This window comes from Stegostoma tigrinum, chromosome 6, assembly GCF_030684315.1.
Source record: "Stegostoma tigrinum isolate sSteTig4 chromosome 6, sSteTig4.hap1, whole genome shotgun sequence".
In the NCBI taxonomy this organism is placed as follows: Eukaryota; Metazoa; Chordata; class Chondrichthyes; order Orectolobiformes; family Stegostomatidae; genus Stegostoma; species Stegostoma tigrinum.
The window spans coordinates 92237683-92250753 of record NC_081359.1 but is presented as its reverse complement, the minus strand read 5'-3'; the positions used below and the strand labels follow the sequence as shown (position 1 = coordinate 92250753).

General features: G+C 38.7%; 1 protein-coding gene across 2 annotated transcripts in view; it reads left to right on the top strand.

The window, feature by feature from the left end:
- Positions 1-13071, top strand: part of c2cd3 (C2 domain containing 3 centriole elongation regulator) — a 133194-nt gene that overhangs the window by 65667 nt on the left and 54456 nt on the right. For both annotated transcript variants that reach the window (XM_048532594.2, XM_048532593.2), the window contains exons 19-24: positions 2553-2725; positions 3239-3374; positions 6014-6282; positions 7011-7103; positions 8128-8730; positions 10901-11242. In XM_048532594.2, the coding sequence (XP_048388551.2) occupies positions 2553-2725; positions 3239-3374; positions 6014-6282; positions 7011-7103; positions 8128-8730; positions 10901-11242 (1616 nt within the window). The remainder of the gene's footprint in view (positions 1-2552; positions 2726-3238; positions 3375-6013; positions 6283-7010; positions 7104-8127; positions 8731-10900; positions 11243-13071) is intronic.

Sequence of the window (13071 nt, the reverse complement as noted above, 5' to 3'; positions counted from 1 at the left end):
GAGCCTGCTGTCAGTGGTGGATAAATTGTTGGAGGGAATTTTGTGGGACAAGACTTACATATATTAGGAAAGACAAGGATTGATTAGGGATAGTCAGCATTGCTGTGTGCATGGGAAATCATGTCTCACTAACTTGATTGAGTTTTTTGAAGACGTGATAGAGAAGATTGAAGTTGGGGCAGTGGAAGTTGTCTGTTTGGACTTCAGTATGGCATTCAACAAGGTTCTGCATGGCAGATGGGTTAGCAAGATTAGATCACATGGAACATAGGGAGCACTAGCTACTTGGATACAGAATTGGCTGGAAGGTAGGAGACCAAGAGTGGTGTTGGAGGGTTGCTTTTCAGTCTGAAGGACTGTGCCCAGCGGTGCGCTACAAGGTTCAGTGCTGAGTCCACTGCATTTTGGCATTTATATAAATTGCTCAGATGTGAATATGGAAGATATGATTAGTAAGTTTGCAGATGATACCAAAATTGGAGGTGTAGTGGACAACAAAGAAGGTTACCTCTGAGGAGAATGGGACCTTGATCAGATGGACAGGTGGGCTGAGGAGTGGCAGATGGAAATTAATTTAGATAAATGTGATGTGTCACATTTTGGTAAGGCAAATCAGGGCAGGACTTGTACACTTAATGCAAAGGTTCTCGGGAGTGTTGCCGAACAAAGAGACCTTGGGCTATAGGTTTGTAGTTCCTTGAAACTGGAGTCACAGGTAGACAGAATGATGAAGAAGGCATTTGTTGTGTTTGCCTTTATTGGTTGGTGCATTGAGTATGGGAGTTGGGAGGTCATGTTGCAGCTGTACAGGACATTGGTTAGGCCACTTTTGGAATACTGTGTTCAGTTCTGGCCTCCCTGCTTTGGAACGATGTTGTGCTACTTGAAAGAGTTCAGAAAAAGATTTACAGTGACGTTTCTGAGATTGGAGGGTTCGAGCTATGGGGAGGGGCTAAATAGGCTGGGGCTATTTTGCCTGGAGTGTCGGAGGCAGATGGGTGACCTTATAGAAGTTTTCTAAAGTCATAAAGGACATGGATAGGGTGAATAACCAAGGTCTTTTCCCCAGGTGTCCAAAACTAGGGGACATAGTTTTAAGGGGAGAAGGGAGAGATTTAAAAGGGACCAAAGGGGCAACTTTTTCACAGAGGTTGATGTGTGTATGGACTGAACGGCCAGAGGAGGTAGTGGAGATTGGTACAATTACAACATTATAAAAGGCTTCTGGTGGGTATATGAATAGAAAGGGTTTAGAGGCATATGGGCCAGATGCTGGCAAATGGATCTAGATTTATTTAGGATATCCAGTTGGCCTGGGCGAGTTGGACCAAAAGCCATGTTTCCATGCTGTGCATCTCTATAACTCTATGAGGCTGAAGATTCTTGAAAAGTTGAGTAAATAGGCTGTTACGAGGTTTATGCACTGTTCCCCAAATTTGAACCCATCTCAGCCAGTTCCCAAAAAAGTGTCTCGATATGTTTGGTGCCCTGGGGAGATAGCAATGTAATAGTACTGTCAGTGGACTAGCAATCCAGAACTCCTGGCTCCTGCCCTTCTTTGAAGAAATCCCTGAAGGAGTTCTGCTGTATTCTCACCACTGTCGAGCTCCATGTAGAGCAGTTACTTTGGAAGTCTGCTGCCAGGCTGGTTTTGAGTCATTAACACCTCAATGCTGACCAGTTTGGCCTGAGAGAGGCGTTGCTGGCGGATCACCTCTCTTACGTCTGGATTGTTGGAGAAAGCATTAGGGAATTATTGTCTCCTTGAGTTATCTGACTCAAAAGATGCAAGTTCCAAAGAAGGATCATATTGGATGTGAATTGTCAATTCTTTTCCATCTCCACAGATGCTGTCAGGCCTGAAAATATTCCTTTTGTTTGCAGAAAGCAATGCCTGTGGCTTCCGGCAAGTGCAGATGACCCACATTGCAAACTTACCTGAATATATTAAATTGAGGGTTAATCACATCTTTTAAAAAAAAGCTGTAGATTTTTCAGAATTTGTTTCCTTTCCCAAATTGCCTTGAGCAGGTGATGGTGTACTATCTTTTGAGCTGTTGCAATCCGTGTGATGTAGATAAACCCGTGATGCTGTAGGGAAGGAAATTCCAAGTTTTTAGCCTGATGATGAAGGAACATTGATATAGTTTCAAGTCAGGATGGTGTGTGGCTTGGAGGGATTTGCAGATGGTGGTGTTCTCATGTGCCTGTTGCCTTTCTCCTAGGTTGTAGAGATCTTGGGTTGAGAAGTTTTGCTGAAGAAACTTGGGCAGGTAGCTGCAGTGCACTTTATAGAAGATGTACACTGATAGCACTGATTTTCTACATTGGAGGCAGTGAGCATGTAATGTGGTGGATGGGGTGCTGATGAAGTGGGCTGTTTTATCCAGTAGTGTTGTCCTGTCTTCAGTATTGTTGGAGCTGCACTCATTTGGCTAAGTGGAGAGTGTGCTATCTCACAGCTTACTTGTTTCAAGTAGATGGTGATGAGGCTTTGAAGAGTTAATTAATTTCACATGAAATTTTGTAACAGACTCATTTTATTCTCTCAGGTACTATTACCCTAATGTTAGAGACCAGCTTGTTGCCAGGGGTGTCCTCCCTTTATCAAAGCTGTGTGCTATGGTAACTATGCAACATCACAAGGAAGTTGGAGTTCAGATATTTAGCATTCCCCTATTACCTAGAACAGAAAATGCTGAAGGACATCCTCTGCGTTCCACCGGTACGTGAAATGTTTTTGTCCTTTTATCTGTATCAAAGAGGATTAAGTATGTAGATGAACTGACCCATGTTAACTTCTTTATGACAGCATTTAGTAAAGCTATGTCATTCAGGTAGACATGTTGAAACAACGTGCCTATATTTACCAATGTAGTAAGTTAACTTGACCAACAGCTTCATAAAAACTAAAATATACTTTTAAAAGCTATCAACTTAAATTCTGTAATTATAGGCCTATGACCTGATTTTGCTGTTTGATGACCTTATTTAATTTTGAGGAAAATAGTTCATGTTCCATGTGTGATGAAACAAATTGTTGACTGTGATTTTAAATTAATTAGCATTTTCTAAAAAGTAAGTTGAGACATCAAATAATCATCCAACACTTAGTGTCTGTATCCATTTCCTATGGTATAAGGCTTGATTTTCTGAACACAGGTTTGACGTTGAAGCTTGGAAAGGGTATAATGTAATTTAACTTGAATATCACCTAATACTTTTACATGTGTTGTAGGCTTATTGGATGTTAGTATAAAATACAGATGTTCAGTGCAAACAACTGAGGATGCCAAGGAAGGTATCATAGCATCTCGTGCTGTATCCCTTTCATTAAAGCTGCTCCGGGCTTCAGGGCTACAAGCTGCAGCAAGGTGAGTACAATTACGTGATATTTCATGGATCTGATGGTCACTTCTTTGACATTATTAATTTGAAATTTGAAATGGGATTTTTGTCCCAGGTCTCATTTTAAAGATCACATTGTTTTGAATTGCAACAGATTTTAATACCTAATTTTGTTTCTTCTTGCTTTACGTTTTTGCACACAGTTATAGTACTCTGACTGATTAAACTCTTCAAGTAAATTATTGGCCAGGCAGACCTAAAGGAGTACTATAAAATGATGTATTTGGACTTTCAAAAGTAATTGACAAAGTGCCACATAAGAGAATTGCCACTCAGATTAAGAAAGCTCATCATACAGTGTGACAGAAGGGATAGTTGAAGGGTTAACAACTAGAGTGCAAGGATCATTGATGTTTCACAGATTGACAAGGTGCAGCAGAAGATCCTTGTTGGTAGCTGTCTGAACTTCTAGAAATTATGTAGAAATGGATTATGAGGAATAACATCAAAATTTGCTGAAACTCAGATAAGAATATAACAAACTGAAGAAAAATGCAGGAAACTGTGGAACACATGAGACAATCGCAATTTCTGACCGAAGTTCAATTTTATAATATGAATGAAGACATTATCGTTTATAGAAGTGTGGAAAGTGGATATATACATCTCAAATATGGATAGCCTCATTTGAGTGGAAGAATGAAACTGCAGATAATGAGATTTTCAAAACAGAATTGTCCTGGAAAAAAGCCTAAAAATTGGATTGAACTCTGAGTTTATTGTATCAGCATATTGAAATAAATACAAGAAGGTAAATGATTAATCTACACAAGGGTTTTGCTAAATTTCATTTGGAGCATTGCTCGGTTAAAAATACCCTATCTTAGGAAAGATGAAGAAAGGAAAAGGTATTGCAGATTCACTAGAAAGGCACCAAACACAAACTTAGTGTTGATGAGAGCTCATTTTTGCTACTAGCAGAATTGGTGACTGTGACTTCTAAATCTAGAACTACCACTTGAAAACTGGCAACAGTGAGAGCCTAGAGCTGTGATGCCGAGTTCTTTAAAAGTGAAAGATAAGATGGAAAAGTCCATAAAAAGGCAACATTTACGTATGGGCGTCAAGTAGGATTTTACATATATGCCCCCCAATCCATCTGCTTCAGCACCCACTTTTAGATTTGTACCCTTTTATTTCATGTTTAAATAGCATATTGCACAGCACAATTTCAGGATGTTCGAAGGCACTTCACAGCATTGAAGTACTTCTGCAGAGAATTGTTAGGCTGAGAAACAATGGGAGATACACAAGACAGCATTAGCGAAAATATATTACGCAGATGAGCTGTTAAAAAATGGAATGTTTTGCTTTTGGTATCTACAAAGGTGGAGAGAGTGATATTTGAAAGGGATGGAAACCGGCATGTGAAAATAACAAACAGGAAAGGCAGGACTGTCAAACCTGACCAATATTATCAGAGTTCAACTCTCTCAAACCATGACTTCTTCCAGCCCACTTGTCTCTTTAATGCTATGAATTTCGTTTTAATATTTGCATGAATATGTACTCATTTCATAATGCATCAATGTGTTGAATAGCTCAAAAATTCTTTCTGGAAAAAAAACCTCCTGTCAACTAACTTTATTCTGTGCTTCAATAATATGTGAGCAAATATCCTAGACCTTGTAAATTATTTAATGTAAATCTTATTGAATATTATTCTTTCAGTAATTTAACAACCTAAGTAAAATCTCCTTTGAAGGCAATGATTTTCTACAGTAAAGCACTCAAGTACTCTACTTGAAAAGCAAAAGATCATGAATACTGGAAATCTGAAACAATAACAGAAAATGCTGAAAATACTCAAATACTTTTGATTTGCCTGAAACATTAACTCTGGAACATACAATAGCCCTCATACCCTTCATGTAACAACCTCCCACCTCCAATAAGATTAGCATGTTTGGCTGAGGTTTGGCTTTATTTTGGGGTTTTGCTCTGGACTGAGCTAGAATCCCTCTGTCCAGGATATGTCCTGAGTGAAGTTATGCAATTGCCTTATCTCAAATGGTGTTCCCCAAGCTCTTCAGCAAGACAAGAGCGTCTAGTTCTGTCAAAACATCGGGTAACTCATAAGCTCCACTTGCCAAATTTTCTCATAACAAAGCCAGTTGTAGTGCCTGTTTGAAGTCCAATTGGGCCTCAGCTAGTAGGTGCTTTTGCATGGTCACATCATTAATCCCATATATCAGACAGCCTCTCAGCATCTCATTTAGGATTAAACCAAAATCACATGCCTCTTCCAGTCATCTTAACCTCAGCAAAAATTCTGACATGGATTCCCTAGGTCTTTGAACTGACAAGCAAAATCAAGAATGTCACAGAATTAGAGGTGGATTGGGATTGTAATGTTCCTTTATTTAATCAGTCAACTCTTGAAAGTTTTTTAGTATCTGGTGCCTCAGGGAAAGTTAGACTCCTGGTAACTGAAAAAGCTGCAGGTCCACGAGCTGTCAGGGTAATTACTCATTGCTTTTTGTCCACCTCAATGTCATTTTGGTTGCCTGTTGATTTAAGACACATAATTGTAATTTGTATGAAACTTGGTTCCTAATCCCTTGGTAGTTGAATAAGTGATTTACATGTCTTTTTTTAAATGCAGGGCTGCAGCAGAAAGGAACCACTCATTGAAATACCAAGCTGAAATTGGTGTGAATACTTATATTACAATTCATATTTCCTTTCTGCTGGAAATTGAAACGCGACGTACAAATGTTGTTGCTCGTACATTCTGCCCAGAATTTGATCATTCCTCTGAATTTCTATGTAACCTTGTAATCCAGAAATCCACAGGAGAGCGCTTCAGTTTGGCTGAACTGCTAGAGTCATCAGAAGCCGTGTTTACCATCTACCATCAGTCTGTTACAATCGGTACCTTTTTTTGTCTTTTTAAGAGTACATGTTATTGTTTACTGATTCCCCACATAATTTCAAGTTTCTGTACCTGCAAAATCAAAGTTAAACAAATGGTCAGGTAACCACTGACCATTGACCATTGCTGGTTTTGCTTTGATGGATCGTCGTGAAGTGGACAGTAGTCATTCAGCCTGAGTCCTTCTTTCCTACCTGTATGAAAGATTTGTTTTCCTGTCCCATAGTCTGAGTGAAATGCAGAATTTATTTTGGGAAAATTGTGGGCATAAATTATATATTCCATAGTCTATCAAAACATCAAGAAAAATCTTAGAGAGACAGAGAAATAATGCAGCGGCGAGAGATGTACTGCAGCTTCCAAACCCAGCTTCAAGATCCCAGCAGCTGCTACTGAAAAGCTAAAGCTAAAACTGAAAATTGAGGCTCTGGGAAAGCTTGACCCCACCCATTCAGGCTGCTTCTATGTTCCAACTTCAAAACAAACTACCCAAGGCCTTGCAAGCTGTTTGCTTTTTGGTTTCAAATAGGCAACTCCACACCTCTGTCTTAAAACCTCTGTTCAGATGAAAACTGGACAAAATATATCGCGTAAAGCCATAGTTTTGTCACAATTTTGTTTTATTTTATTACATTTTGAAACAAATAATTAGTGCAAATTTCATAATTTTGTTGTTACTTTTCAATATGTGGGCAAACGTTGTTTGCTGTGTTTTCTATGTTGACAGCTAAACAAAGCACATTTGATATTGGTTCATCAAGGGATGTTGAATTGGGATCTGTACGGATTCCACTGGCAGGCTTGCTGACCAGACGGACAGGTAATGAGAAATCAGATATAATAAATGTATTGGTTTATTACCAAAATGAGAATCTAGGATTTTGTATACAAGACTTATTTAGTTTAATAGTTGTAAAGGAGTAGCTTAATATTATTGTTATTAATTTTCAAAACACTTCAGTTGATCAATTTAGCTATATTGGCTACTTCTTAGAAGTGCATTAACTATGTAGAATGAGGCCAGACACTTCAAAGTAGAAAGTATTTGATCATTTAAAATGTTGCTTAAGCAAAATAATTCACAATATGATTTCTTGACTTGCCAAGTTGAATATATGAATGTTTTGTATGAAAATAAGGGGGTAGGAAAGGACCTTTGGATGGTAATTCAATCTTTTGAGTTAATTATGTTTTGTTAGAATAAGAGGACACAGTAGGAGGTCTCCACCCTGACCTATACCATGAAATATGAGACCTAATGTGGAAAGAGCAAAATAAATCTGTTGATGTGCAGATTCCCAAGTTGTAAATGTGGTATTCATGCAACTTTAGGTGTAGTTTCAACATAGAAATTGGATAATTTATCACTTGCTTTGAGACCCATTAAAGATTTTCTGTTAAAGAATTTTGCACTAAGATCAGGTGAACTTTCATGTTTTTATTATTTGATTTTAATAAGTGGGTTACCTTTGACAAGACTCTGAGTCATCCACACAGGATGGAAGTGGGGGCATGTGGCAGTCATATGGAGTAGGGTTGGGGAATTCCTTTCTCTGAAGGCATCAGTGAACTAGTGAATTTTTATGAGATCTTTATATGGTAGTTTTCTGGATGTTACTGCACAGATTACTAAATTTTTTTTATTACTTTTGACTTGATAGGCTTCAGATTTCTGGTCAAGGTTATTTGACCTATACTATGACTGTCAGTCTGCTGTATCCATATTGATATGACAGTTAATTACCTGTTGTTTATTAATGTCCTGACTAATATATTTACTACAAACTACAAGTTATTTATGTTGAATGGACTTACAAAATATTTATTTTGTATCTTATACGAAGGCATCTCTGGTTGGTATGCAGTGAGTCTTCCAGAGCTTATCACTTCTCAGTCTTGTGGAGCTCTACAGAACTTGGGTGGTGGGCTCGAGATTTCAATCCACTTTGCACACCCCAATGATAGAGAGCGTGTCATAAAGGCTGCAGAGGCTTTGGACTGGCGATGTGGAACAAGTGAGGAAAAAGTTAAAGAGTGGCAATCCCCAGAAAGTAGCGTATCAATAACACTAACTGTGTCACGGATATGGCTCCCATTGCACTGTGTAACGCTGCCTGGACAAGAACATCTAGACAAATCCACTTTCTGTTACCTTCGGTATAAACTGTATGACAGAGAGCATGCTTGCACATCTCTTCAAAAGTCAGTCCTGACTACTAACAAAAGATATGTTACAGTGAACTTTGATGAGGTGAAGACTGTATATCTGAAAAGAACCCAATCATTGATCTGGTACCTAAATGAAGAAAGACTAGAAGTACAAGTATGGGTGGCATATGGAAACAACAAGACTCTGAGACCTCATGATACTGATCGGTTAATTGGATATTCATTCATAGATCTGTCAACCCTGGCAGAGAAATCTTCAAGAAAGCTTACAGTTAGTGGTACGTACAAATCAATTTCAGATTCCAATTCAGTTTAAGTATATAATTATTTGAAGCATCTTGTTCTTTCCAGAATTCCTCTCCTGCTTTTAAAAGTTGATTTGTGTTATCTTCAACTCCCACTCCTTAAATATAGTCTAGCTGTTTTTCTTTTGCCTTCATATTAGCTTTTTTTCAGATTCCATACTCTCTAGGAAGCTTTCTTGATGTTTAAAGTATTCTCAAATTTTAAGACTGTTTTACGCGGAGACAAAAAGCCAGTTTCCTTTGTTGGTCGAAGGAAATCAGTAACACTTAGAAGTGAGACATCTTCCTGATATTTTTCCTGTTGCAAAGGTCGAAGAATGTAAGACCATATGAATGTGCCCATTTATTCATGTATTTGTATCCATCTTTGACAAGGATCTTGTTAGTTGAAGCATTATACAAGTAGAGGATCAATTGTAACAAAAACATGAATGATTGAAAATGGACGATCAACACATCCGTTACTGGCAAGTTCACTAATTGTTTTCAGCTCATCACACTACCAAGTAGTTCCTGTGAGCTATTAGTGAATTGAACCTTCCAGTCATGTTTTACACTTAATTTTTTTTCTCTTTCAGCAGCTGGAATATTTCTCCATTACTTTTTCTTTGTTTTGCTTCTCTTGCCTCAAATTATTTTCAAAAATGCATTTTGTAATAATCACTGTGACTGCATTTCTTGCTATTACAGAATTAAATTGTGATCACTGCAAATCATATGTGCCAACTTCTTCATCCCCATCTGCAATTCCATCAAGCAAAACTTCATACAAAATCTGGAGGCTTAAAATTTCAGAGCTTCTGAACGCATGAATACCAGACTTTTAGATATATAATTTTTTCTTTAATAGTTAGTTATTTTGTTGCCTGATGTGAGAGTTGCATTATCAGAGCAGATGTGATTGAGTTGACAGTCAGGGGAAGGGAATGACCCCTTGCAGGAAGAGGAGGAGAAGGTGTTTAATCAAAGTAACAAAGTGTGGGGCTGGATGAACACAGCAGGCCAAGCAGCATCTTGGGAGCACAAAAGCTGACATTTCTGGGCTAGACGCTTCATCAGAAAAGGGGGATGGGGGGAGGATTCTGAAATAAATAGGGAGCGAGGGGGAGGCAGACTGAAGATGGGGAGAGGAGAGTATGGGTGGGGAGGTAGGGAGGAGATAGATCAGTCCAGAGAGGATGGACAGGTCAAGGGGGCAGGATGAGGTTAGTAGGTAGGAAATGGAGGTGCAGCTTGAGGTGGGAGGAGGGGATAGGTGAGAGGAAGAACAGGTTAGCGAGGCGGGGAACAAGCTGGGCTGGTTTTGGAATGCAGTGGGCGGAGGGGAGATTTTGAAGCTTGTGAAATCCACATTGATACCATTGGGCTGCAGGGTTCCCAAGCAGAATATGAGATGCTGTTCCTGCAACCTACAGGTGGCATCATTATGGCACTGCAGGAGGCCCAGGATGAACGTGTCATCTAAAAAATGGGAGGGGGAGTTGAAATGGTTCGTGACCGGGAGGTGTAGTTGTTTGTTGCGAACTGAGCATAGGTGTTCTGCAAAGCAGTCCCCAAGTCTTTGTTTGGTTTCCCCAATGTTCTCTTCATTAAAGAAAATAGCCTCAAGTTCTCCAATCATTCTTCACAGTTGAAGTTTCTGATCCCTGGAACCAGTCTTATAAACCTGCCTACAATCTCCAATACATTTGCATCCTTCCAGAAGTATGGAACCCAGAACAGTGCACATTACAGTGGTTGAGGTGTAATTAGTGTCTTCTGCAGACTCAGCATAACCTGATGCTCTTGGATTCTATTCCGCAATTAATAAAGCCTTGGTTCTTCTAGATTTTATTAACTGATCCCCTCTGTGTCCACTTCCATCTTTCAATGATGTGTGCACGTGTATGCCCAGGTCTCTGCTCCTGAGCAGCCTTTAGAGTAGTAATTTTTATTTTAAACAATTTCTCCATGCTCTTTCTACCGAAATGTATTACCTCCCGTTTCATCTGCCACCTATCCACTCAATCTTCCAGCCGCAAATAGAAGTAAAATACCATATATAAAAGTGAAGTGTTGCACATTTTCAAAAAGAACATTTAATAATAGGGAAGGAAGAGCCAGAGAAATTCCAAAATGTACATATTTCTCTATTTCTTTGCAGGCATTTATCCACTGTTTAAGCGAGGTGCTTCTGACCTATCAGGTGCTGCTGTAAGGTTCCATGTCACACTGGTACCAAATGATCCACCACTATCTGATGACGGTACTTATCAGAGAATATGCTTTGCAGAGAATGGCCATGATTACGAACATAGTACTGAAGAAGATGAACCAATCATTAATGAAAAAGAGCAAACATCAGAAGCATGCATTGATAAAGAAACATCCACAGGTTCTAATATTGAATGCAAAAAAATGGCTAATGAAATTTCTGAGATGGAATTAGCTAACACATTTGCAGTGAATGTTGTAGTGGAGAGAGCAATGCATATAAGTTTGAAAGGTAAGAATTTTACTACTTGTCAAAAATACAAATGTTTTTATCCCTCTAGTGATACTAAGTCAATGATTCATACAATTTTCTCCGCACCCAGAATATGTGATTAACTTCACAGTAGTCAGCATAGAGTATTATATGTGTAATAACAATACAGATTTGGTTTTTTTTTCTCTACTATTTTCTATATTACTCCTGCTTAATGCTACATAAAATGTAATGTTGGTTTCTCCTCATGTGGCATGGAAGAAAGTTGCAAGATATAAAAGAGCAAATAGCATGCAGATGCAGCAAGTAATTAAGGAAGCAAATCGAATTTTAGCCTTTATTGGTAGGGCTTAGGAGTTTAAACAAGAAAATTCTTGTCACAAGCATACAAGGGATTGTTGAAGCCACAAACATTTGAAATACTGAATATAGTTTTGGTCTATGTGTTTGAGAAAGGATTGTAACATTATTTAATTAGGTTTCCATTTCATCTTTCCTGTGTCATCTATCTCATCCCACACCCATCTCAGTCCTTTCACCCTTCTCTAACTGCCTGTCCAAGCCCTCAACCCACCCTTTCTTCTTGTGCAATCTTCCACTCAGCCTCTCCTTTATTTTGTTATGTCATCGAATTCCATTTCTCATACATAGCTGCCGGAACATTCTGGCCCCTTCTTAAACTGCCCACTCCGTCATCACCATTCTTGTCAACAGCCAGGTGAGCTGTAGCTTCAAGTTGGTGACTGTCATATTTGTGGGTGATAGGGAAGATAAATAGAATGAAATAGCTTACTTCTTCTACGTTATTACTGTCTGCTTGGGGACTGTTAGGGCCGAACAGCTTTTTCAGTGATATCCATGTCCCATGACAGAAAATTTTGAAATTTAACACCACTTAACCTTGCTGCTGTTAATTTTGATTCGTGTTTAAATAGCAGCCGTGAAAATTTGTGATATTGTTGCTTTGTGATATTTACCAAACGGCAATTACAGTGAAAGCTCTGAATTTGACAAATTTAGTAATTTCTGGATGATCTAATTTTGCTATTTCATGAGTTATAATTAGTTGGCTGTCCGAGTGCAAGAAGAGCTACAAACTCTGTCAAGATCAATTCATCAAGGTTTACATTGATTTTACTGCCTAGGACTTGAATAATAACAATTTTTAGGCATTCTGTACTGCAAGGAGCACTGTACAAACTTGAATTTCGATATATCCTGTCTAAACATGCACCCTTGATAATAAAGTGTGAAGCTGGATGAACACAGCAGGCCAAGCAGCATCTCAGGAGCACAAAAGCTGACGTTTCGGGCCTAGACCCTTCATCAGAGGGCACCCTTTCTGTCTTTTGGTAGATTCAAATCTGACAGCTTCTTTGAGCTGCAGCAGTAAAATATCTGACTTAGAAAATGCAGTTCATTGTCCACTTTGTTGACATTATCAGCCATGATTAATTTTGGTCAGATATTCAGGCTTGCTGTTCCTGGTCACTTGATGTGGTTTATCCTTGCATATATTGTAATTTGGACAGGGAAGGATTTTCATACAAACAAACATAGGAGTAGGAGCAGACTACTCGATTTCAAGCTTGCTGTGCCGTTCAATCAGATCATAGCTGAACTGATTGTAACCTCAACTTTACATTCCTGTGTGTCCTCAATAACCTTTCTTACTTTGGCTTATAAATATTACTCTACTTCTATCTTTAAAAATATACAAAAACTCTGCTTTCATTGTCTTTTGGGGAAGTAAATTTGAAAGCCTCATGACTTACTGAGAAAACAATTTTCAGCTGTGTTACAGACAAACACCAACCTCCATTACCACCCCACCCCCAATCCCGTCC